The sequence below is a fragment of the Colias croceus genome, chromosome 9 (genome assembly GCF_905220415.1).
Source record: "Colias croceus chromosome 9, ilColCroc2.1".
Classification (NCBI taxonomy): Eukaryota; Metazoa; Arthropoda; class Insecta; order Lepidoptera; family Pieridae; genus Colias; species Colias croceus.
The window spans coordinates 7,338,728-7,365,542 of NC_059545.1; the positions used below are offsets into that span (position 1 = coordinate 7,338,728).

At 32.1% G+C, this 26,815-nt stretch overlaps 4 protein-coding genes across 5 annotated transcripts in view; 3 read left to right on the forward strand and 1 right to left on the reverse strand.

The window, feature by feature from the left end:
• The window catches only part of LOC123694370 (ataxin-1), a 39,912-nt gene extending 34,083 nt beyond the window's left edge, over window positions 1-5,829 (forward strand). Inside the window, exon 4 of the mRNA XM_045639793.1 lies at window positions 1,865-5,829. Coding sequence (XP_045495749.1) covers window positions 1,865-2,155 — 291 coding nt within the window. The 3' untranslated portion in view covers window positions 2,156-5,829. The remainder of the gene's footprint in view (window positions 1-1,864) is intronic.
• Window positions 5,830-7,055: 1,226 nt separating this feature from the next.
• LOC123694378 (anamorsin homolog) lies at window positions 7,056-10,064 on the reverse strand. Its single transcript, XM_045639804.1, has 5 exons — window positions 9,704-10,064; window positions 9,339-9,565; window positions 9,040-9,205; window positions 7,708-7,814; window positions 7,056-7,255 (listed from the first exon to the last, which is right to left on the reverse strand). The coding sequence occupies exons 1-5, from the start codon at window positions 9,843-9,845 to the stop codon at window positions 7,151-7,153; spliced, it is 747 nt and encodes a 248-aa protein (XP_045495760.1). The 5' UTR covers window positions 9,846-10,064; the 3' UTR covers window positions 7,056-7,150.
• Window positions 10,065-10,685: 621 nt separating this feature from the next.
• LOC123694388 lies at window positions 10,686-12,371 on the forward strand. The gene is made up of 3 exons (XM_045639815.1): window positions 10,686-10,963; window positions 11,102-11,251; window positions 11,959-12,371. Exons 1-3 carry the CDS (start codon window positions 10,880-10,882, stop codon window positions 12,079-12,081), a joined length of 357 nt encoding a protein of 118 aa, XP_045495771.1. The 5' UTR covers window positions 10,686-10,879; the 3' UTR covers window positions 12,082-12,371.
• A 4,712-nt stretch (window positions 12,372-17,083) lies between these two features.
• LOC123694367 (dual specificity protein phosphatase 22) overlaps window positions 17,084-26,815 on the forward strand; it is a 33,379-nt gene continuing 23,647 nt past the window's right edge. For both annotated transcript variants that reach the window (XM_045639788.1, XM_045639789.1), the window contains exons 1-2: window positions 17,084-17,521; window positions 24,517-24,633. In XM_045639788.1, coding sequence (XP_045495744.1) covers window positions 17,501-17,521; window positions 24,517-24,633 — 138 coding nt within the window. In that variant the 5' untranslated portion in view covers window positions 17,084-17,500. The remainder of the gene's footprint in view (window positions 17,522-24,516; window positions 24,634-26,815) is intronic.

Genomic DNA, 26,815 nt, shown 5'->3' on the forward strand with positions numbered 1-26,815 from the left:
ACGTGTTGCTTATTTAAAAAGTTAATATTAAAATCCCCTAAGAGCACTATATTGTCGGACCACATGAAGGAACCAAGAGATTCGATCAGGGCATCCAAAAATATCTGAACATCGAGCCAAGGAGGTCTATATGCTGTTCCCAATACAACCGTTTTACCCTGAACTGTGGTTTTCACCCACATTTGCTCAACTTGCAAGGTTATAGGATGTTGCAATGTTTTAACTACCATACCCTCCTTCACGTAAAATCCAACACCGCCTCCGCGATTACGGATACTTCTCGAGCGTGGTATATGTCGCAGCCTATAGCCGGGAACAAGGGGCGCACGACCCTCTTCACCCTCGCGGAGCCAGGTCTCGTTGACCGCCAATATATCCACCCGAAGTCGGTCCAGTGCGACGACAAACTCGTCATGATGGGTTCCAAGAGAGCCAGGATTGATGAAACCAACCTTTAATTTATTTTTAATACTGAATGTGACTAATAATTATTGAATCCATAATAAAGTTTAAACTATGGACAAGGTAAATGAATAACACTATATTATGTATAATACTATTAATACTGTTTGGGATAATAATAATATATAGTACAAGTGTAATAGTTGCTTTTATATGATTAATGAGGATTATTATAACAATTAATTGATGGATAATATGAATAACAATAAAATGTACAATAACGTTTAAAATATAGACAAGATAAATGGATAACACTATAATACTCTGTATAATTCTGTATATGATACATACTACAATAAATGGAATATGTGTGTTTATAATGTCACTATAATTAATGAAAATTATTATTTGAATTAAATGCTGGATACGACTGTCGCACAATAAGGTGCGATTGTCGCAGTATAAACTTATAAATCGTTTACAATACACAAAACATGAGTGCTCGTATAAGACAATAGGCAATCTAGTACTGTTGTTAAATGTTGTAATGATTGTAATTAAGTGTATCGCTATACCAACTTGGACACCCTGCGAATCTAACAAATACAACAAGAAATGATATGTTACTAGAGTGATAATATTATATTTATTATTACGTGCATGAACTTTATCTTTTTTGAATACCATGTTACACAGACCTTGGTCGCCACCCAATAAACTTAATACAATACTACAAGTGCTTATTCTATATAATATATTAACACAATCTTTGTTGATGAAATACGTACGGAATATTAAGACACCAATATTTGATACATTATTTGTGTAAAAAGTACCAAAAACTACAACATGAATTTTTATGTTGTTAAATATCCTAAATGAAAACAAACATCCATTACAATAAAACCGTGACGTAATCGAAGCCATACTGTTACAACTCGAAACTATATACGCATACACATAGATCATCACACATTCATAATTACTGCTACCCAGAACAATGTACATTTTAATTTTAATATTAATCAAACCAAACAGTGTATTTAAAAAATTTACAGTTCACACTTAGGTTGTTGACATATATTTTAATCTGATCTTGGAAATATAGAACAACATAAATTTTTAGAAAACCATGTATCATATTGTCTTGTCAGCTAATAAATTAATCTTCAGTTTAGCCCTAAACATCAACATAAGCAGTAATTAGTCCAAAATTTATTGTTCAAACAAGAAAGATTTTGTAAAAACATACGTAAACAAAACATTGTAAAATTTGTGAAACATGAAGCGTAAATAAAGTCACAGCACTCAACGCTTGAGCGCTGAAAATAGATAGCCTTGAACACCAATGAATGAAACTTCTTATTTCGTAAAGAGCAAACAAAACACGTCAGCGATTGAAAAATAACTCTAATGTAATAATTATACCATAGATTATTAATATAATTGTTTTCAATTACAGGTAGAGCTAGAATCAACAGTGGAACATCCGTTCTTCGTGTACGGTCGCGGTTGGGCGTCGTGTAAGCCTGAACGCACCCTAGCAAGATACGGACTCCGGGTACAGAGATTGCAAGTTGGCGACGTGTGCGTGTCTTTAGTGGCGCGCAAACCGACGCCGCCAAGCACGGGCCTGTCAGCCGCCCCGCCACAGACACATCCAGAAAACCTCAGTGTGAAAGAGGACGCTAGGAAACGCCGATGGTCCGCGTCCGACGTAGTCGACGATGGCCCCCCATTAAAAAAACGTTGAAGCTCTACAGTTGCAGCGAAGAGATCTTTAGTCAGAAACATTCACTTCGAGACTCTGGTTTAGTACGTACGGATGAATCCGTCGTATCTATCCAATCGAGACTCGAAAGACTCGTGACAGGTACTATCGCCACGTACGCGTGGGCAGATAGATCACCCCAGTGATTTAAATGCGTCCCTTAGACGCATATAATATTATGTAATTATTTCTATAGCGATCGGCAATCCACAATCGTACGCTTAATAATCTATTTGGAAACTAGGTGCTTTTTACAGTCGGGTGCTTCTATATGAGTTCGTGTACGATATTGTAAATATCTATATGTATCTTAAGTCAGTCAATCATCTTGTTGCTGATAACAATGTATCAAGAAATTCACAGCGTTTAGTAGGTTCACATGGAATGCGACATATCAATAAATTCGAAGGGCATAGTTAATTCACGCATATGTCTTGTCAATACGATTTTACCCGATACATGGCTTTACGATGAAAAAATGTAAATTTTAAATTTTTCACTTCGATCGATACCTACTAGTGTTAAAAACTCGCTGATACATTGTATTCTGTAATTTTTGGAACCAAAGCTCCATAGTTCTTGAATTCCGATCGTCCTGGGTTTTTTTTAATAAATCGCTATTTTTAAAATAGATGATTGAACGTTACAATAACGCTGGGCCGCGTTTACGAGCTGGCTAGTAATGCTGCAACGTAGGCGCCGCAATAATGACGTACGTACGTCACATTGTATTTTAAGCGTAATTTTCATAAGCACAAACAAATCGTAAACTACCAGATCTTTATATAGGATAGATATTGTGATAATTAATGAGATTTCAAATCGCCAGTCTGCAGATTATCGTGCTTGCGGTAGTGTCCAGACAAATTGTTAAAGGTACAATGAATGTTAGATGACAGGTGATGTGTGCTTATATGTTGACTGAATAGAGCTTGTGGGTTTTCGGAAGGTTCCTTTCAATGTTGTTTTACGCGCAGTCATCGTTTCGTACTTCCCTCATGGTTGTGACTGCAGACATATCCATACGATGCTTCGTCGTTTATTCGTTTTCGTAGACTTCGACTGGGCATTTTTTTGATACCTTCTCATTCGCATAGGTAGGTTACGGTAGTTTCTTCTGAACTGACAAACACTTCTGACAAATAATTCGACTTTATTATTATTAAATGTTGTTAATATCTATATAATGTATAAAGATATATATTTAATGGTCATGGTTATTAGATGCCATCTCTATTGGTTTTTTAACGTCCATGTGTGATACACATAACTTTTCTATGAGAAGATGTATACATAATAAACACACAGTCTGTGATATTTTGTAGTTATTGGTGAGAGTAGGTATGAAGTATTGCTTGAATAAACAAAATATAGATGTTAAGAATAATAAGCGCGTTATTGGTAAGAGAAATGTATAGTTAATTTAAACGGCAATAGAAACGAAAATATATTTAAATAAACAACAAATTAGTGTCTGTGATTAATGCACATATATCGTTATCTGGTATAACGAATATGCATGGCCATATCAAAAATAAATATATTCTTAAGAAATTATGTAAGAATTCGCAAATAAACTTCTAATTGAACAGTTATGTTGTCATAACAGTCCTGGATTGTAATGAAAAGCTTTCACACACTTCGCCAATTGAAAATTAGCACAATACTATTTCAAATATATTTTATACAGCTCTTCCAGATTTAACATTGGACGAAGTCTGTGAAAACCTTCTCAGTCCAGCTTTATTGCTAAATGATTATAATTTCTGTAGCTAATGTCTAACTGCAACTTGGCAATTATACGGCAATAGTTATCGAAACTTTGTTCTAGTAAAATACGATATATATGTTCATGAAAATCCTTCCATTACTTCTAAAATATTATCAAAAAGAGCGTTATATTATATTTAAAAAAATTAGTATCGTGAAATTGTAATATTCGTATTTTACCCATACATTTAAATTCATTCAGATTAAAACACATTTCTTTATATAAGCATGTACCTATATTCCACACTTCCAACATTATTTATCAGAATTTACCCTATGCAGAACCCAACACATAATAGCAAGGAAACGAATTGTAATATTTAAGAAGGAACGCTTCATTGTACCGCACACGATGCGTGCTTGTTATTTGTATGTTAAAGTATCGACTATATAGACTACGAACACACCATTTATAGGAAGGGTGTCGTAAGAGTTAATAATTTGTTGTATAATATATGTAATTCTAGTTTTATCGTCTTATATTATTATTTGTAATTGTAATGAAAGATCTCATTTTATTAATCGGTATTTTCTAACAAGGCGCTTTCATTAGATCATGACTAAGCCTACCTCACAAACTTTAAGACTAGCCTCGCTACGCCGAGCCGGTCGTATTCAAGTCTAAGCAAGATCTCAATTTGATGAAAATAAACTTTTAAAAAGACTGGGATGCTTTACTGAATGTTGTGGGATAGTAGTTTCTTCGAAGATATTACTTAAATTATGAGATAGGAGCATTTATTTTGTTTTCGGAAGCGCTAGCTCCGTTTCCGACAGGATGGACAATCGTTTAGTACAAAATTCGTGACAAAAAGTATTATTTCCCAAAATCCAAATTCAAAAAAGTATTAATTTTTCCGCTGAAAGGTGCTATCACGGTACGTGAAAATGGATGCACTATGAAGCCTAAGCACATTTAATAAGTTAAAATAGTATTGGCACAATCGATGTTCTTCCGCGCCTCTAGTGTGTTACGTCGTTGTAATTTATAACAACTGGTTACAGGTATGTTGTATCTTATGTTAACACCGATTAACTAATTCATTCCCTTGATTCGTACTACCAATGTTTACTATTTTTGATTCGATATTTCGAATAAGGCCAATCTAATTGATGTACAAATAAATCGTGTTTTACCCCAGACAAATTAAGCAATTATTTTTTTAAATATCGTAATATTCTCTTACTATTGTTATATCAGTAATATATAAATTGGTTTAAATTGCTTCTTATTAATTAAAATTAAAAGCTTGTTTCCGCAAGTGTTTTGTTATATAGCGAATAATCGTTAATAGTTTCATTTATTGTAAAATTGATTTTAAATCATTATTTTCAATACGCTACGTTTTCTTGTTAACTCGAGTGAATGATACTGTATGACTGAGTTATATAAGTGTTGTATAGTTACAATAAATCGCATTAAATAAGTTTTAAATGTTGCCAATGTTAAAAATGGCCAGTAATGGTTCAAATATTACTATAGTTACAATAGCCAAGCTGATATTTTGACACAAATGATTGTGCCATCCTTGTTTTCTCGGTGTAAAAAAATGACCAATGGGTTCGATACCCGCCAATTTGATATTACATCTAATAATAATATGTGATAATTGATCGCAGTTCATTGTCTAAATATCACAAAAATATTGTCACTAACTGTTTTTCAATATTTAGCCAATCGCAGAACGGGAATACTGTGTCATTTTAATTAATAAATAGATATTATGAATTGTTATATATGACAAATATATATGTATATTTTATTGTATAGCGGATTGAGTAATATTTCAGATTAATGTAAATTGAAGTGTTATAGACCGAGATATGTTAAACTAAGTTAACTGTTTGTAAAAAGAAAGAGAATATGTATAATTGAATATTTGCTATGACTTTCGTTTTATTTATTTCACCTTTTTACTACCAGTTTACACTTTTCTATATAAAGCTAAAACGGCCCGTTTAGACATAGCTATAATTTAATATCCCGCTAGCGTCATCTATGTATTTAAAAATGTTATCTACGTTATGTCTAAGCAGGCTTAATACATTAATGCTGATTTATGAAACATCATTTCATACCGAGCACATCCATGGAATAAATACATTTATTAATGCCTTATAAATATTCGAATAACATTGACTTAGAAACAAACGACTTTAAAAGCAAGTTCTTCCTCAACTTGAAGATACAAAACAAAATTTTTTACTTATTATAATATTAATAAATAATTGGCATGGTAAATATAGCCTTATTAAACGACAACACGAAATCTCAAAAAAAAAAAAAATTATAGTCTGAGAGTGCGTCACACTTTTGGTATTTTGTACAATGATCTGTTGCCAGAGTGACAAAAAACAAATTGAATTCATTATCCATACTTATATTATAAATGCGAAAGTAACTCTGTCTGTCTGTCTGTTACTCAATCACGCCTAAACTACTGAACCAATTTGCATGTTTGGACATTTGTTATGGACATGGAGATATTTTGATATCCGAGAAAGGACATAGGCTACCTTTTATTGTGAAATATGTACCATGGGCGAAGCCGGGGCGGACCACTAGTAATATATAACTAATGAAAATTTCATAGAAGATTTTGTTTTTGTGCGTTTTAAGATGCCGATTGTGCCCAAAAAAGCTTACTTGCAACCCTTTTCAGTAATAATACTTCTTCCATGTCATATCATATTACATCATTTCTAAGTCAATGATCAAGAACAACTTATAAAACGCATCAAGGATACCAACTATCTATCGAAAAAAAAAAAAAAAAACAAAAACAGAACAACTTATAAAACGCCATACCAACTATTCATCACAAAAACAAGTGATAACTGCGTTAAAAACAACCGACTTCAAACTTGCACTTGCAAAATTTACAAATACCTACAGACAAAAATGCTCATAAAATAAAAACTACTGGGCCTATCCGAATAAAATTTTTATGGGACCAATTCGACATCATCCCGCATCGAGCAAAAAAAGAATCACGTAAATCGGTTCAGAAACCTCGGAGTAATCGGTGTACATACATAAAAAAAAAAAAACATACCGGCCGAATTGATAACCTCCTCCTTTTTTTTGAAGTCGGTTAAAAAAACAAAAACATAATCCTAAACATAACATTATATTTGCATAAGACATCACAAGCAAAAATTAAATAGGTACTAAAAGTAATATATAGATAATCACATGGAGTTCGTTTATATATCAGATTTGAGATCTAGTTTGACCTTTTCACCAGGTTTGAAAGCCGGCATTCCGAGGTACGGACATGTAGCACAGCGGAAAGCATCGCCGAGGTAACACTGAAAGCAAAAAAAGAATATTAACTAAACGTAAAAAACAAACTCTCTTAATTTAATTTTATATGATTTAAAACACGATTTTTCTATTATAAAGGAAATAACAAACTATCTTGCGCTGACCTTTGCTGTTGCTATAAAAAAGATCGTGTATGCCGAAGTGAAACTTCTTTGGCAAGATTCAAAGATGCCAAAGTGGCCTTAGTCCATTACGTGACGGTTTTGCCATGACGCGACCTTTAAACCTTTACTTGTAATTTTACTCTCAACGCGCCTAAAGAAGATTCACTTTCACAATTTATGTATTATAAAAAGATTATGATCATTGATTATTACGCTTGATTCTACATAAAGTAGGAAAACCATTGTAATGTGCATCCATCCATCCTGTTCCCACAGTCTTTAATACCTTTACTCACACACACATAAAACACAAGAAATATTTAAATACTCACACTTCCACAAGAAGATTTTGGTGTGTCCTTAGTTTCTCCTCTCAACTCCTCAGCCAGTCCACACGAACAATCGGCACACGCCTTGCGTTTTCCAGTCGTCGCACACACTGAAATTATTATTAAGTAATATTATAATTATAAATTTGTTTGTTTCTTGCTTGGGCTGGGCAATTATTTCGTTTAGGATTTTTGTTGTCAAAAGGCTCGAGTAGGTTACCTTTAGTAATATAGTTTAAGTTTGAATTTAATATTTTAATTTTATAGCATTCAAATACATAGTTTATAAAAATAATATTGATCACGATTCCAACCAGCCTTTTGCCAAAATGGCGAAAAAATTATAGATTATGTTTTACTGTAGCGAAATATTGAAGGATTGTGGAGGTTAATAACTCAGGCCCAGGAACCACAGACACAATAAAAATCTATTGTGTCTGGGACCGATCGGACCGCTTGGGGCTCAATGGGTTAAGGAGATTAATCATTAATTGGTAATCACCTTTGGTATGTGCATAGCCACAGGTAACAGCTAATTTACTAATAATTTTATTTTATAAACAATTTTGTTTAGAAAATACTTAATGATATATTGATGAATGAGTTCTTCAAGGCCATGCTTATCACTATTTGTAGGGCTAAATGAATGAAGATATTAGATAAGTGTATCCTACCTACATGATGTAGTTAAATTCTATATTGTTTTAATATAGGTAATTTGATTAATTATTATTTTTTTTAGTTTAATTTTATTCATATTCACATAGTTTTTATCCAAAATTAAATCATCTATTATTCAAAATAAATATTTTTTCCTGTTACCACTTAAAAAAAAACAAGCATAAACTAACAAAAAAAATTCTTTTCACTATAACAGATAAATAAATAAATAAATACCCAGGTGATTCACAAGTCATGAAGTTACAATTGACAACCTCAATACATTCATAATCTTGGAACACAAAACCTCCACACCACAAGTCATTGACAATGTTTGAAACACTTAACCTCAACTGAGCTCGGAACACAAAACCTCAATGTTGTTTATCATGATAAAAAAACAAGATATATACAAAATATTACTAATTGTCTAAAAATAAATGTTAATTTGTATAGAATTGAAATTTGATGTTTTACAGAGCAAAATTAAAATATTATATGTAGGTAACTACCTATACTACATAACACATATTCATTTCATAATTAGTATGAAAGTGAGTTTGTTTGTTGCACATTATCTACCAAATTGATAATTATTATGAAATTTGCAAATATTAATCTGTGGCTCACATGTAAACTGGTGCTTCTTATCAGCAATATGCTATTAAATCTAACCTTTCAAAGATGCTTGATCAGGTTTCTTCAGATCATCCTCGTCCAGCAAGTTGTTTGCATCAATAGTTTCGTCATCAGTTGGTTTTGTCCATGCCTCCTCTACTGTGTCATCTAACTTCCATACTGCTGGTTTTCCATTTAGTTTCAGCGAAGCTTTAGATCCAACCTTGAAATCAACATTATTACTTTTTAATACATTTAAATACAGACATTTTGACTGTGTGATATTTTCATTGTACAATTTGGTTTAAAAATATTATAACTATACAGTAAATGATCAAGTCAACTATTTGACTTACCTCAAAATTCGGCTTTTCTCCAATATAAACATTTTCTGACGATGTTACATTGACAAACCCATTCAGCTTGAGATTGGAACTTATATCATTGCTATCTTTTAATAGTATTTTACCACTGGGTTTCAATAATTTTACTAATATAGAAAGTAATTTATCGTTGTGTTCAATGTTATGAGGTGGTAACCAATTCGATAAAATTACGTTGAATGAGGAATGGGGTCTTGAACCTGAAATGTTGAATGAAATCCTAAATAGAATCTTAAATAATTACACAGATATACTTGAAGAATAATTATTCCTTTCTTAACTTCCGTGAGAATTTGTGGTTTTTATTTTTATTGATAAACTAAAATATTCATACGAACCTTCTGTAATCATAGCCGAGTTTTCGAGAACCACAGGGATGTTCGTAATTTTCTGAATATCATTGAAGATCTTTTCAATTTCGCTTTCATTGGTATCGTTCCAGATCAATAAGACAGAATCGCCAGTTTTGATATTTTCCATTTTCCGCTTTAGAATGTACCGACTGTTGTGAGAAAGAAAATTAGAGTGTGTAATTTAATTACGTTGATTTTATGTTTTCTCTGCTTGATCAAAGCCTCAGTTATTAAAATTAATAATATTTTGATAAAGCGACGACGCAAACGCAATAAAACGAAGAATCGCACGTCTTCAACCGACGACTACAAAAAATAATCTCCTAAAAATATCTTGATTCTTGACTCAAGACACAATTCAAGATTCTTGAATTGATCAAATTGAACTTGAACCGAAGTCTGTCACACGAGCTGTCACAAAATTAAACTCATTTGACATTTTGAAATTTGGACCACCTTTTTTTATGTTACCATCGTAGAGTTACCATTCATAATAATCCGTTGACTAATACGACGTGTTTACTTCGTGTATAAATCAATCGTATTTCGATTGTTTATATTAGATGAGACATTATAAAAATACTTTACTTCTTGGCTGAAAAATATTCTATATTTGTGTATAGTTTGCCCTTGGTTTGCCCATTATAAAGGTTATTTCAGTGGTCTTTTCACAGGCCGTTTTTGGAATTCATGGTCGAAGCTTTACGCAGACGGACGCCAGATATTAAAATTAGACTCCCGTCTGTTTTGACTTTATATTTACAGTAAGATGCATCTTCTTGATTTATATAAATAATAAAAAAATCACGGTTATTCTAATAATGGTGCATTTACATCAAACGCAAAACGTTCATTGATGAGTAAAGAATGATGCTGACTGAGATGCTGACTGATGCTGATTGCTGACATTTGACATGTCTTTGTTTTGAAATTTTTGACATGGTTTTGACGGTTTTGACTCTTGCCCAGTGGTTTTGACCCTCTGACTTGTGGTTTTGACTTTATATTAGTGTTTGTGTACACAACAATTAATAATTTCCATTTCAAAATCATGAGACGCTTTTATTTATATAAATGTATTATGAAGTATAGTAGTATTTAATGCTATGGATTATAACTCTACTGTAAAATAACAATTATTATAACCACATAACAATCAGAATGATGAACGAAGCCTTTCTTGCTGGACTATGGGCATCCATGGGAAACACATTAGGCAAATTAACAGGAACATCTTCCGTAGTAGTAAGTTATGCTGTATATCTGCAATACTACACATTCCCACTTAATAACAGATCTTGTTGTTGCAAACATTTTATGATCCAAGTTCTAACTTCTAGATGATCTTAATAATTATTATACAAATTCAATAATTATTTCCAGGGTGATGGCTACATTATATGGGCAGCCTTATTAGTATTGATGGTAACAGTGAATACATGGAGCTTGAGGCATTTCATGAGATCCCTGGATGCAGCACCCAGTACTGTAACACCAACTGTCATTTCCTCTGCATCTAGCTATGTATTATCTGTAAGTTTAGCTTATATTATATTACTAGCTTCCGCCCGCGACTCCGTCCGCGCGGAAAAATTAAGAAAAATTAAGATTTTTTTTTCTTCGTATTTTTCCGGGATAAAAAGTATTCTATTTTATGCCCAGGATAATAAGGTATAATTATACCAAGTTTCATCGAAATCGAACCCTTACTTTTCACGTGATGCCTGAACATACAGACAGACAGACAAAAATTTTCTTAATCACATATTTGGGCTTGGTATCGATCCAGTAACACCCCCTGCTATTTATTTTTTCAATATTTTCAATGTACAGAATTGACCCTTCTACAGATTTATTATATGTATAGATAGTTGCATTGTTTAGTCAATAATTGCAGTGAGAGTAGCAAATATATACATATATACACTAGAAAGAATATGGATACCACTGTAATAAATAATTTGTTCTCTGTAGTATTAGGGATTGTTAACATTATAACTTGAAATTCACATAGTAAATATCTTGTTATTCAATAAAAAGCCTAGATAAACCTAGATACATAGAATAGATTAAAATTTGAAACTGCTCACAATGTTTACTTCATAAAATGAAAGAAAACTTAAGAGCGAACAAAAAATATGCAGCTGTTAATTATTCAATGAAACCTGAACACTTATTTTTAGTTCCTTCATATAAAAATGCATGAAACTATATTAATTGTATATTTGTTTTTGTTCCAGGGCTTAATAGGAGTTTTTCTATTTAATGAAGCTACATCTATAAAATGGTGGATCGGTGCTCTATTTATAGTTGTTGGACTCGTACTTGTGTCACTTCCTCGTAACAAGCAAAAAATAACATAGGTACCTCTTATTTTATTGTCCAATCAACATTCCTAAAACTCACTGAAGTGAAAGTTAGTGTATTTTAATAACACTTTTACTGTTACTTCCAACATAACTTTTTCTTTAAGTGGGGAAATCTTGCAAATATACCCACGGCCCCTGGGGAAGTAGCAGTGGGTTATGTTGGATTACCAATTTACCAACTAAAACCCCACTGTGTTCCATTGAGCCGCTTTATTGATGGGGCCGCGGGTATTGGTTGGAATTCTTCCGCATTTTCGAAAATTTAATTTTGATATATGAAACATATTTCATACATACCTACTGAATAATATTATAATATGATTGTTGTTAAGTATTTGTATTAAGTAACTGAAATAAAAATTAACATGTTGCATATTGTGATGTAAGATAACATATTATAAGTAAGTAAGTACTTATTTATTATTGAATATTTAATAAATGTATCATGAGATGTTAAACTGTTTTTTACCGTATACATTAAAGATTTAAAATAATTACTTTTTATTTATTGCCTTTTGCATATATTCTGTATATTAAAGTTCTCAGTAAGATTCTTGTAAGTATTTATATTGATTGAAATCTGCATTATGCCACAATTATTAATCAAATATATTTAAGTTGTGTTTTACACTCATACTAGCTTTGCTGCGCCGATTTACCCGCCAACGAAGCCCAACTTAGAAACAAATTTTTCCATAGTTTGTTTATGTACTGTACTAGTAGGTACATATAAAAAAGACAGGTTCAGTAGTGTTTGCGTGAAGGAGTAGCAATCATGTGTAAATTCTCTAAAAGACTAAAAGACTTTCATGTTTATATTATTATATAAGTAGCATAGCAGGATTATTTATTCAACAAATTATATACCGACTGTTAACTATACAATATTCATTATACGCGATTCGATCGCGCGATTATAAGTCATTAAATTTAGGTATAAAGTAATTTGATGGGGGTATATAAATAATTGAGGGCCGGAAAATCGAGTCCTCTCTATTTAACTTTCATGTTTGATCCTGGGTCCCTAGGGAACTATGAGTTAAATAAGAATGCGTGTAGCTAAAACTACGCCCATAACGTTGAAAAACATTACCATTTTCAAATACTTATACGTAGGTATGATAAACGATTTCATAGTATAAACAATTTAATTATAAAATGAAATCTAAATAAATAAAACTGAAAAATTTGTGTTATTCTTCAACGTAATGACGTTATTAAATAAAACTTATAAAACATCATAGTATCGCTGTTAAGAATTCCCGTGGCTGTTCACAAGATGTTTTTACATATTTTTTATTTTTTATTTAACTCCTAGCTTCGGCCGCGCCCGATATTATTTAAAAATAAAATATATAAGCCACGTCGTCACTGCGGCGTAACTTAGATTTTGTCGTTTAAAAAATGTTAAATATCGGCTGCATACATAATAGTAGTTATTTAATTAGAATATACCAGATGGAAGCGGCAGCTTGGGAGAGATCGCCGGTAAGCGATAAGGCCGCCTTATGTATTGTATCAGTTCGTTTAATGTATTATGTACTTGTAAATATTTTAAACTGTCAAATAAATTGAAAATTGTATTAATTATGTGATCATATGAATATCTTCATGTTAGACCGGGAGATACTGACACAAAATTTCAAGTCATTTGTAACAGGATGGCGGTTCTACAGGGGTCTTAGTACGCAATGACAAAAAGAAAAACGATGGTGTGAACGCTGGTACCGGCGGCTTAGTCGCGTGGGCGTTAGTCGAACTCGTCGGAAAATAGCGAAAGTCAAACGATTTGTAACAGTATGGCACTTATTTTTCCTGTAAGTTTGAGGATCAACGAATATAAATACAAAATTTCAAAGATCTAGGTGTTGGAAATCTTCACTTATATAAATTAATACTAAATTAATTTTTCAAGTATGACAGCACTTTTTCCCCCTACTAGAATTATGGCAAATATAATAATGGTCACATTTTATCAAATACTCTCTAAAAATCCAAATGCAATACTGGTACAAAAATTTTGGCGAAATAAAAATTTTTTGCAGATTTTCGGCGGTATGGGGACCATTTGGAATCGTCCGAAAAGTATGGCATGGCGATTTTCGTAAATGGCTGCACGACGATGGTTACCTGTGCAAAAGTTAGCCTGATACAAATGGTTGAATAATTGTTTTATTTAAATCAACACATTCGCGTCGGTATGGCGGGCTGTAAGTCACACCGGAAAAGTATGGCATGACACTACCGCCTACTTCTTTTTTATGGGCTATCGGTAAATTCTAAAATTTTTGTGTTACAAATCGCTATTTTTCCGACGAGTTCGACTGTCGCTTTAAGCCGCCGGTACCAGCGTTCACACCATCATTTTTCTTTTTTTCATTGCGTATTAAGACCCCTGTAGAACCGCCATCCTGTTACAAATGACTCGAAATTTTGTGTCAATATCTCCCGGTCTAATAGTTCATAGTATAAACAATTTAATTATAAAATGAAATCTAAATAAATATCTAAATAAATAAAACTGAAAAGTTTGTGTTATTCTTCAACGTAATGACCTTATTAAATAAAACTTATAAAACATCATAGTATCGCTGTTAAGAATTTCCGTGGCTGTTCACAAGATGTTTTTACATATTTTATATTTTTTATTTAACCCCTAGCTTCGGCCGCGCCCGATATTATAAAATAAATATAAGCCTCGTCGTCACTGCGCCGTAACTTAGATTTTGTCGTTTAAAAAATGTTAAATATCGGATGCATACATAATAGTAGTTATTTAATTAGAATATACCAGATGGAAGCGGCAGCTTGGGAGAGATCGCCGGTACGCGATAAAGCCGCCTTATGTATTGTATCAGTCCGTTTAATGTATTATGTACCTTATACTTACTTGTAAATATTTTAAACTGTCAAATAAATTGAAAACTGTATTTATTATGTGATCCAAGATGTGATCATATGAATATCTTCATGTCTATAGTTGATCGGTCATTATTTGGCAAAATTCAGACAGAATCAGAACCACATCAGAACATACATCGCATCGGTAAGAAAACCGACCACCATACAGGTTCTATTCATTTTCTAACGTATATTAATTATAAAGCTATAATAAAATAATAATTGTGGATGTTCCTTGAATTAATTAGACCTTTACGTAACTACCTTTGCTATGAAAAAAACGTGCCAAGTAATTTGATAAAGTTGGCAGCTAGTTTATCGCAGTTCCTATTACAGTCGTCTAGTTTAGGAGGTACTTAAAAGTTAAGAGTTTGTTAGACTTCACCTCAAACTTCGTGTTTCATAAATATTTACTGAATAGCTCTGTTAAAGGGAACATCTATAAATTCTACACTGATGGATTATGTGCCAATTGGAGCGTGAAAATGTAGGTTTATTTATGGAAAAATATGCTTCATTCAGCCTTCCGAACATGAAGTATGCACTAAGATATGGGAAATAAATATTCTAAGACATTTTGAGTATCACGCCTACGAATATTATAGGGTAGGTCAGTTATCGACCAACATAACTGTGTCGTTGGTAGAAAAATTAAGTACCTACAAATTTAGTATTTACTACAGTTATACAATGTATCATTTACTATTTTAGGAACGGGTGAAGAAAGGCGTCGAGGTATTTATGGTGGAATGTCTAGACGTAGGCATTCAATGAGATCTAACGCTGCCTTCTAACTCATAGGTACTTACATAATATTTTGTTTCGTATTCATCACTAATGATGATATTATAATATTACATATTATATACATACATACTATATACATATGTGCACTTTGATCCAACTTGAGAGATAGGATAGTTTAAATCTCAAATCGTTTTAGAGAAAGCGGGCGAAGGCCGAAGCCGCGGGCGGTAAGCTAGTAATATTATATTATTGTTTATTTCTAAATATAAAATTTCAGACCAAAAAAAAATATGTTAGTCTTCATACTAACATACTTCAACTCAGGCCTGAGTTTCCACGTTAAAAAATAATAATTGGTCTATTTTTGTTACGTCAAATTACAGCCTTCATTAAAAGATACCCGTTTTATATTTGACAAAAAATTACCTACATTGTGTTTGTTCTAACTTTACTCCGAAACGAATGTACTGATTGAAATCATTATGTATTATTACTACGTATAGAGAGGACACCACGAACATAATCTGCGTACGTAACTACGTAGTACATACTACATAGAAACTCAATGATTGAAATAGACTTTCCAGTGGGTGTCATGAGTAACATGGTTCATTTCTCAATGATCTCAATTGGAAAGTTTATTGTATTTATCGAATCTACGCGGATGGAGTCAGGGAAGTTAGATAGTATATGATTTGAAATCATAACCTATACGGATATAGTAGAACAATAAGAATCACTAGCTTTTACCACGTAAGAAGTAAAATGTAGGGGCATTAAATCGACCTTTTACATGTTTTCACTCTTAACTCAGGTCCTTTTGCCTTTTCTACCAGTAAAATGATAGTGATGTACTGTGATTATTGTTAACTATCGAAACTACTATGTGCTCGAATAAATTAAAGTAGGTATAATTTAGGATTCTAGTGATAGTAAAGTAAACATCTGTATAGGCTTTTTCTTTATTGTAATCAACCGAAATAATTTTCTCCTATTACCTACCATACAGTATCAAACATGATAATATATTATCACATACATTTCAATTATTTAATATTAAACATCGTTGTATATTTCAGGCAAAAACTCTACAAACCCAATTTAGAGAAGTACTAACTAGGTGACTAAAAAGCAAATAAAACATGAGTTGAATATCGATACGATATTTACGAAGAAACCACTTCAATTTATGATGGCATGCTAACGTGTTACTGAAAATCACACATATTATGTAAGTAAATAAAACATAATATTATGTAAAATATCGATATCGATATTTATGCCGAGCATCACTTCAGTTTATAGACGCAGTGACGCCCGGGCCCGGCACTCGCCGTCGGCAGTGGCGCGCCGCCAGCAACGATGACTGCATGTATTTCATTCTGCACGAACGACCCGTGACTTAAATTATAATACGAGTCAAAAAACGCGATCGATACACGTTGACTCAGCGAAAATTAGCAGTATTTCCGCGGGCAAAACATTTTTTTTAAAACTGGCGCGTCATACGGCGTACCGTAATTTGAAAATAACATAAAAAGTCGTAAAGATATCGACGAAATCCCGTTTCACCGGTATCAACAATGTAGTCATAGTGATGTGAATGTTGACAATTGACATTAACAACTTAATAATAATTGTATCAAATGTTGAAATTATATATTTTACAAAAAGTGTTAAAAGTTTAGCCGTAGTAGATGTTATAGAAATTGTTATATATACGACAATAATTTACTCGATAGTTAGATAGTAGACGTCATTAAAAATGGGGAATGGAATGAATAAGGTAAGTAAATAAGTGATATCACATACCTTTTGTTGTTCTGCGGAGAGGGTATGGAGAGGGGCTGGTTACGTAATGTTAACGTAGCATCGCTACGATATTTTGTCGCACGTAAATTTCGTAGCCCAGACTACGAGAATTTGTAACATAATGTAAAAAATGATTTATCAGTTCAATATTTAGCAAAATTTTCTATAGTACAAAATAATACTTGATTTAAACTTAATATTTTATTTATAATCAAATAATAAAATAAAATAAATGTTATGAAGTAATAGAATTTATTCTAATAGAATGCTTATTTATGTGTCTAATGAAATAATATGATAAATAGTTTTTTTTATTTCACTAAGTTGGGCATAACAGCTATTGTAATAAATTGTAAAAAATATAATATTTATATTGTTTTTAAATTTATTCTTGCCTTTAACAAAACATACCTAATTTGTACATATTTGTTTATTGCTATGATTAATCTAAAATCAAACTTATTGTCTACTTACTTTATTGATAAAAAAATATTTACTAAAATACCTAGGTTTTGGGGATAAATGGAGTCAATGGAGAGCATAGATTATTATTAAATAGTTTCTGTCTAGACTCTAGAGTCTAAACCTAGAGTAACAACTAATAACATAATATTTATAATGCTTTAATAAAATCTAACTTATGTATAAAAAAAATCTAGTCCATGTTACGTACTCAATATGTTAATGTAGCATTTAGCAACTAGGTATTAAAGAATCTGTGCATAGACCGCAAATATCAATTTATTTATATATTTAAACAGAATTATTCATTGTACTTACAATAATTAAACCAAAACGCAAATATAATTTATGATACATAAAAAAGACAAAACGGAGATAGTTACATATTGTGGATGCATGCATCCAAGTACCATCATCAATATGATATTACTATTTAAAACAAGTAAAATACATACTCTATTTACCCTTCCATTAGGCTAACGATTAGCCTTAAAAAATTACCTCGCTTTTGCCTCGTATGTACCTACTAAAAGCAATAAATAAAATTGAAACACGATAATATCACAATATATTATTGAGAGTTATGATAGTTAGGTTTGTATATCTATTATATAAAAATGAATCGCAAAATGTGTTGGTAAGCGCATAACTCGAGAACGGCTGAACCGATTTCGATAATTCTTTTTTCCTTGAAGTACGAGGATGGTTCTTATGGAGAGAAAACGTAAACATGTACCACGGGCGAAGCCGGGGCGGACCGCTAGTTTATCATATAATTTTATTTGTGGGTGCATTAACGTTCTGTCAAAATAGTTTTTGTCAGCCCCGAGTCTCTGAAGTAAACCTATTTTAAAAATTGCCTCTTGGGAAGAATAAACAAGAATAATAGAGCAAGACATGCTTACCTTGGGGAAAATGCTTTAGCGTGCTTGGGTTATATATATGAATAAAATATAGGTAGACGGGTTTGATGGAAAATATTTGAAGTGTCGTCCTTTTTTGAAGCTGTAGTAGCAAATTTATGGTTAATTTGCCGGTAGACCGATTTTCTCTTCGCTTCAAACATACGATAGATACAACGACTATTATTTAGGGCCATGTACTGCACTTGGAAAGAAATATTGGTAAAAATATTGAATGCATAGAAAGCATTCAATATTTTTACTATTAGGTAGCAATATATCTCATATAGAGTCATATATTATTATATTATTTCTGTTCATATATTTACCTATCCTTTCAGCTTCAATTTCGTTTAATAATACGCGTTCTATTTCCCTTTCGCAAAGAAAACTTTACTTGGCTGTTAACCTGACATTAAGAGGCATGTTATGTTAAGTGGCCACGGAGTTTATACGGCGTTTATTTCGCTAAAACACTTTTCTTGTGATTACTTTAGGTAGACATTTACATTAATTCCACTTCTTTAATGTTTTTTGTTAATAATTTATGGCATATATTGCATATGTTTTATGTATTTACCTGCCCATAAAATAGTTCTCTGACTTAAAGGATAAAATCCTAATCGACCCATCCTGGCTAAGACCAGTAAATAGCATAGTTCATACTAATGAGCGTAATTGCTCTTAATCCCATCTGGCTAATATTATAAACTTTAAAGTTTGGAAGGAGACGTGTCGATTACAGGCAATAAAGCTGATTGAATCTTTGTTATTTGGTAGAAATTATAATCTACATAGATTTTACCACTTTTAACCCAGATACTTTATCTGGTATGTTAAAAATACAATAATTACACACTATACGCTTTGTCTCTTAATCTGATGAGACAGAAAATCCGATGACGCTGGAGTAAGGTGGAGTAAGGACCTAATCACTCAATCGGATCAAGTAGAATAAGGCAGTTCTTTATAGGATTTACAATACCTAAGGATTACAATAGGCACTTACGCATAAAAAAGTTAGTCATTAAGAGAGTTCAATAGTATAAAAACGTTAACGTTATTATTATACGAATTTATTAATGAACATTCAATTAGATTGTAACTAGTGTGGGGTAAGTAATTACAATTTGGGGCAAATGTCGCCGTGGCTCTGTTGTAGTTTGTTCAACCCGGTTAACTACCAAATTAACTTCCGATTTTTCCAGATATGGGACAAAACAACACGAATTACTTTGGCCTTTTGAGTATCTAGCAAATATGGTTACATTATACCTATAAGCGAAAGTAGTAATATGAAAATGCTTTCGAATATCATACGTACCTAATTGGTTGTATGTTACAGCCAAATAAAGCCTCATTTCAAAATCGCGAGACTCAAAGGTAATCGTCCCCAATAATGTAACGATTTGCAGTAAAAACGAATTGGAAATAGACTCGCAAATGTGCCAAAAGCCCAAAGATGCGACCCAGCGGGCAAATAGGCCCGGTTTTTGTTTATTTTACCCGTAATCCGCGCTTGTGTAAATTTTAACTTTGCAATTCTGAATTGTTGAAAACAGTCGTCTCAGTTATTAAATAGAACAGCTTCAGTGGATGTTTTGTTCAAAATATAATGAACCTACATTTACATTATACTGCAAAATTGATATTTGATAAATGACACCAATAATGAAATCCAGATCATTATTTGGTATTCGTGTCTTGATAGATTTGAGCTTTCAGATTGTTGGGTATTTTAACCTTCATTCATTTTTATAAAATTGAATATAGCCAATGTAAACCTAATCTATTTACATGTGCTTCGCTATTTTAATTTTATAAAATTAATATCGAGAAATTATCTGTCTCAAACATAAGTCTTATTTTTTAGGTTGAAAAGAATGCACTTAAAATGTTAACAGGATTTATATTAGCGCTTACAATGTATCGCATTAGGTACTTACGCAGTTGGTAATTCATTTGTCGATAATAATCGATATTTTAATATTCCCAAGAATAAATAAAAAATATGAAATTTCTTTAAAGTTACTAATATATAAATAATATATAAATAAAAATAGTTATATAAATAATAAATATGAACTCTACCTTATTGAAAATACTTGAACGCTATCGTGGGGTCTGTAAAAATTGAAATTTCTATTAACTCGACTGTAGCACAGTGTAGCGTTAGTGAAATGTCAACAGCCAGATATTATCGACACATTTTATCTCCTCTGAACTTATCATAAAGCTCAATGGAAGAACTTTTTAAAACGGATATCTTTAGACCATTACGTGTCGTATCAACAATCATCTCTTCTCGAACTGTTTTTGTCAGCACGCTTAAGAACTCTTTAACAAGGTTTCAATGGAAGGCCGGTGTATGATTATTTATAAATAACATTAACATCACTTTATTTACAACCTCTTATTTATTTATTTATTTACGGCATTCGCCAAACCATACATATATAAAACTTAATTCTAAAGTTATCACTATGTCCTTAGTTCTAGGTACCTCTTACATTCTTCACCTTTCATTCCCATCCCTGACACAAACAAATCATATACTGGTACAGAATTGAGGATTGAGTTCAGCAGTGAAAGCATGCGAGGCACCGGAGACTGTTGGCGTTGAACCGTGCGTCTGCGCCAAGCAGCTAACAGTTGGTGGCTACGAGCCCGTGTATAATTGTCAGGCACATTTAGCCGTAAGAGCATTTCTAATAAATCGTTTGAATCTATTTTATTGTATAAAACGTTAAGAGTAAATTTAACAGTTGATAGACTTCTACGAAGTTCCAGCGAGTTATAACCCAAACTACCCAGCAAGAACTTTGTGGGATACAGTAATGGGTAATAATTATATTATTTATAAATTATAACTAACTTATAATTTGTCTAAATATTTTACTATTATTTATTTTTTTTAAAATAAAATAAGCTTTCAATGAATATAGCTAGGAGTAAGTCATTCTCACAGCTCACTCCATTTTTTCCTGTTTGATTCTAACTGAAGAAAAATTGTTGTTTAGCAAACTAGACAAAGCTTGTAACTATTTAGATAATTAATGGAACTTATCAAGTGCAAATCTGTTCATTTGTCCTGCAAATGGGTCAATCGCTTCATTTTCATTGGCCGTTGTAGTAAACATAAGGTTGAATGCAGTAGAATCGTAGCTAAAACACAAGAGATGCGTGCTATAATATGAGTCCCAAACACCAATAAGAATATCGTACTACATAATACATTACATAAACACACTAAAGAGTATTAGTACAAGTATTATAGTGATTTAATGTAGTGCTCTATCCATTACATTAATTATGTAATAAGCCAATGTATATAAGCCAATGAAAATGTATTAAGATATTTTTGTATGAAAATTTCACTTTTTTAAATGAAGTTTTATGCCACTTCAAAGACAGTGCTCAGTGCTGATATTATCTCGTCACATAAAATGTTTGCCTCTGTTTTAAATGCTACGAATGACGCATTGAAATGACAAGTTTCACGACATCGTCACGCTATACAGTCACGCAATGTAAATGCAGTATGAAATATCTTTTCAACAATTAATTGGTCTTGAATTACATAATTTATTACAGATTTTAAAAGCAATTCATAAAGTGCAATTCTTTTATTCTGATTGTTTGTGGATTTTTATAAATAACATTTTATTTTGGGAATTTATTAGGCTTATAAATTATTTTCGTTTTCACCTTCATCGCGTCCGTGTCATAAGTTGATTGAAATATTCGAAAAGCTCCCAAGACTTTTTCCCGGTGGAGAGTTCGTGCGAAGACGAATGGGTCTACCATCTATGGCCCGGGCCAAAGAATAATACGTCTAATATATAAAAAAATCTGATATGTTTTGGGGAGGAAAGCAATACAGCGATAGCCGATAGGCGATAAATGTAACCGAAAAGGGATTTAATGATAAAACTTTTGTCTAATAAGCTACAGCAAATCTTTCCTGCATTGTTAAATTTCTAATTAATGTATACTGTATATTGTGTTTGTGGTGAAATAAAGATTTATTTTCATAACAGAACTTTATTTCGTAACATAAAACACAAAAAAGCCTAAACTCTAAAGTGCTATTTCACCGACATTAAAACCACGACCCCTCATTTTATTTACCTCAATAGCTTGAAATAATTGATAGCTGTTGATAATCGAGGTACTTTTGTTTCTACGCGGCAAAGCTATTGTTCTCCGCACTTTGGTTACACTTAACCAACCGCGGGAACTAATTTGCTCACAACAAAAGAACATACAATTTCCTCCATATTGTTCTGTGCGAGGAGTTATTCTAACAATTTTTTTGTTGTTTGCCCTGAGTGGGCAATTGAAGTTTAAGATGCGACAACTATGAAGGAAGGAATAAGGTGTTTAGTAAAATTTTGGAAGCTTTTAACGTGAATATTTTTCTAAACTCCGAAAAAAGAATGTAACTAATATCTTCCAATAACGTAGGTATACTTTAGTAACATATCAGATACTTCTGTTTAAAATACCCTTTACATATGTAACTTATCTCTTAAGGATGTGGTTAATTATGAGGAATGAATTGCAGACAATGGCACAATTCACAGTTAAGTGAATTATGTATTTTATGACACATTGAAATAATGAATTCCTCAACGTTTGTTATTATCATTTTTGAAACAATCTTCCTCTTGGTATTTTCATAGAAACTGTAAGACGACATTTGAAATGTTGTTGATTAAAATCTATTAAAGTCTACGAACGGACATAACCCTTTTCTACTATATTCTTTTATCATCAGAATGCATTGTGTTTGAGGCCGTATTTTTCTTGTATACCCGCATTTGTAATGAAGACTGCAGTTTGAACTTTATAACTCCCATTGTTATGTGCATGAATAAAAAATAATATTCAGAATATAATGCAAATATAGGTTGCATTGTAATAGTATTTTTTCATTGAAATGTTTTTTATTTTGGGAGGCCACGAAATATAAATTGTTGGAATGATTGCAACTTTCAATTTTTTTATATTAGGAACCTAGTAGAATGATATGAAAATGAAAAATATTCGTAGTTTCAGTATTTTCAGTTTAAAAACTATAAAAGCTTTCATGTACCTACCTAGTACATGATACACAGCCTATAGTATCTAATCTGTGACACAACTGACAACTTTATTATATGGACATTGAACGAAGAGTTGATTAAAGGTTCCTTTGGGATTTGGGATTTACTGCTTAGTCGTAAGTTGTAGGTTTATGTTTGAAACTACTAAACTAATTCTAAACTTCTATCAAATTTACTGAGGTGTATTCTGATAAACATAGACTATTATTAGTTTAAGTACCCGTGAAATGCTGCTGGTATTTTATAAATACACTAGCGGTCCGCCCCGGCTTCGCCCGTGGTACATATTAACGTTTTCTCTACATAAGAACCATCCTCGTACTTCAAGGAATATAATAAAAAAAGAATTATCGAAATCGGTTCAGCCGTTCTCGAGTTATGGAATTACAACGAAAAGTGGCATTGATTTTTATATATTAGATACAATATACATACCTACTAGTATAGTATTATATTATCTGCTATTTTTTATTGTTTAATCATAATGATTGTTTCAGGTGCTTCCCGGGCTTTATGTGGGTAATTACAGAGACTCAAAGGATCCAGTACAATTAGATAAATATAAAATAACGCACATTTTGTCTATTCACGACGCTGCGAGAAGAATACATTCGGTAAGTAATCTAATTATTTCAGTGCCCCTAGTACATAATGTACAATAGAAAATGGTTATACATCTACCAATATTAAAAATAATATCACCAGTACTTTTTTATAATATAAAAGGGCGAGCGGTTAATTATTCATTAACTTAAATTAATAAAGAGGAAAGAATTTTGAGTTGTTTATTTGTTACGATTTAAACAAAAATTATCCATTGGTTTTATAAATCTTTAATTATTTATTAAAAATCTACATATGTATCTTTAATTCTTTAACCCGAACATAGCCAGGGCAAACTGCTAATTATTCACAAATAATACAATATAATGACATATACACGAGTCCTTCAAAGTATGAACATTATTCAGTTCTCGTTTCAAAGTTTCAAGTTCATCACGATCTGTACCGAGGGAGCAATTATCTCCTCTAAAAGGCATTGAATCTAAGCTTCTAGTCCTTGGACGAAGGCGTTTGTGACCTTGTTACATTACTCTCCTTTCTGCGTTTATTTTTATACTAAGCGCAGCTAATAACGTCTGACCCAATGTCACAGATAATAATATAGAACATTGTGCCTATATTGTACAGATTAAAAAGCCACAGATGACATTTAAGATACGTTAGAAAAATAAACAAATTATCCTCGATGTAATGCGAGTTTGTATTTGGAATCGATGTTTTTTAATAATGCTGTGGCAAATTGATAAAATTTGAATATCGAAAATAGCCTACGCAATCTGAAGCACGTTAAAGATAATATTGCCGTGGCTGAAGACTCTCATTGAATGAATTATCGGATTCCTGTCGCTGTGTAATAAGTATACTTCAACGTGATGTAGGGTAATCAGATTTTACTTGAATATCAGAGATATAAGAAATCCGAAATACCTTCTGTAGGTACTTAATAAAGGTAATTACTTCAGTTAAGAATATAATAAGTATCTACCTAAGTAAAAAATTACTTTTTTTAATTATACAAAAATTCTAATCTCTTCGGCTAAGTCTAACCGACTTATAAAAAAAGGTATTTGTATACTTACTACAAAGAGAGCCGATATTTGCTTAGCGCCAGGCGACTAGCGTATGTAGAGCACACACTATGTCGGGGTCAGAATATTCTAGAATGAAGGACGATGGACTTTTATTATTTGATTCGACGCCTGTCATCTGCCATTTGGGACGTTTTTTATCTTATCCAGTACTTACTAAAAAGATTTTTTGTTATTTTTTTAATAGTCTTGTTCTGCATCTAACGTGAATAGAAGTCTTAAAATATTATCCTCTTTTAGATTTAGTACTCCCATGAAAGGTTAAAAGTTAATTTATTGTTTTTATTTAATAACCATTCGCCGCACCGACCAATCAGCGCATAGAAATCAATTAGCTTTTTTTCTATTATTCTTTACTTTTTCTATTAAACCTTTTTCATTTCATTTACATTTTTAAATTAGACTACGCTTCCTCAGAGATTTAAATCCGTTCTAGATACTGGCTGTTTGATTAAGATTGCATTAGTTTCCCTGAATCTGTGTTTGCCAACATTTTCCATCAAAATAGACTAAATCAGAGACGTATTTGTTTTAATAAAGATACGCTAGTACACTCATGAATAACATTGAATAATGGTTTTATCTTGAACATATGTTCTTGGAGACAGGTTTAAGAATGATGGATCATGCTTCTAAGGTCAGTCGTGCGCCCATTTGCATATTGTATTCTATTAAAAAAATTACCTACCTCATATACATATAGTTAATTTTCGGACGTCTGTCCGAGCCGTTAGTTTTTGTTTCACGTTACCTATCATTCAATGACCGCTCTTCCGTTTCTACGCTTTTATTTTCCTCTTATGTTGAAAATATTACAATTGTATGTATCGCGTAGTTTAAATAAAAATGATAACATCAGAAGTGGGCGAGCAAAGTTCAAACGTATCTCTGGAATGTATTTCATTATTGAGATTGAATGAAATATGCATGCAATTTGTATTTGTACTCGTGTATTATTTGTTATACCTACACACATTGTGCATCCAACATTCGACATTCGCGTTTTACATATGAATTGACCTCATTATATACGGGAGAGACGTGGGTGTAATTTTCTGTACGTACGTTTAAATTTACCGTTTATCGCTTTGCCACATTAAAAAATGCACATTTCTCGTGAATGAAATGTGTAGTTTAAATGTAG

Excerpts from the sequence above, each read along its gene's own strand:
- LOC123694388 (XM_045639815.1), top strand. The coding sequence starts at position 10,880 with ATGATGAACGAAGCCTTTCTTGCTGGACTATGGGCATCCATGGGAAAC. Across the intron at positions 10,964-11,101 it reads CAGGAACATCTTCCGTAGTA|GGTGATGGCTACATTATATG; the intron begins GTAAGTTATGCT and ends AATTATTTCCAG. Across the intron at positions 11,252-11,958 it reads CATCTAGCTATGTATTATCT|GGCTTAATAGGAGTTTTTCT; the intron begins GTAAGTTTAGCT and ends TTTTTGTTCCAG.
- LOC123694378 (XM_045639804.1), bottom strand. The coding sequence starts at position 9,845 with ATGGAAAATATCAAAACTGGCGATTCTGTCTTATTGATCTGGAACGAT. Across the intron at positions 7,815-9,039 it reads TGATCAAGCATCTTTGAAAG|TGTGTGCGACGACTGGAAAA; the intron begins GTTAGATTTAAT and ends TAATAATTTCAG. Across the intron at positions 7,256-7,707 it reads CAAAATCTTCTTGTGGAAGT|TGTTACCTCGGCGATGCTTT; the intron begins GTGAGTATTTAA and ends TTTTGCTTTCAG.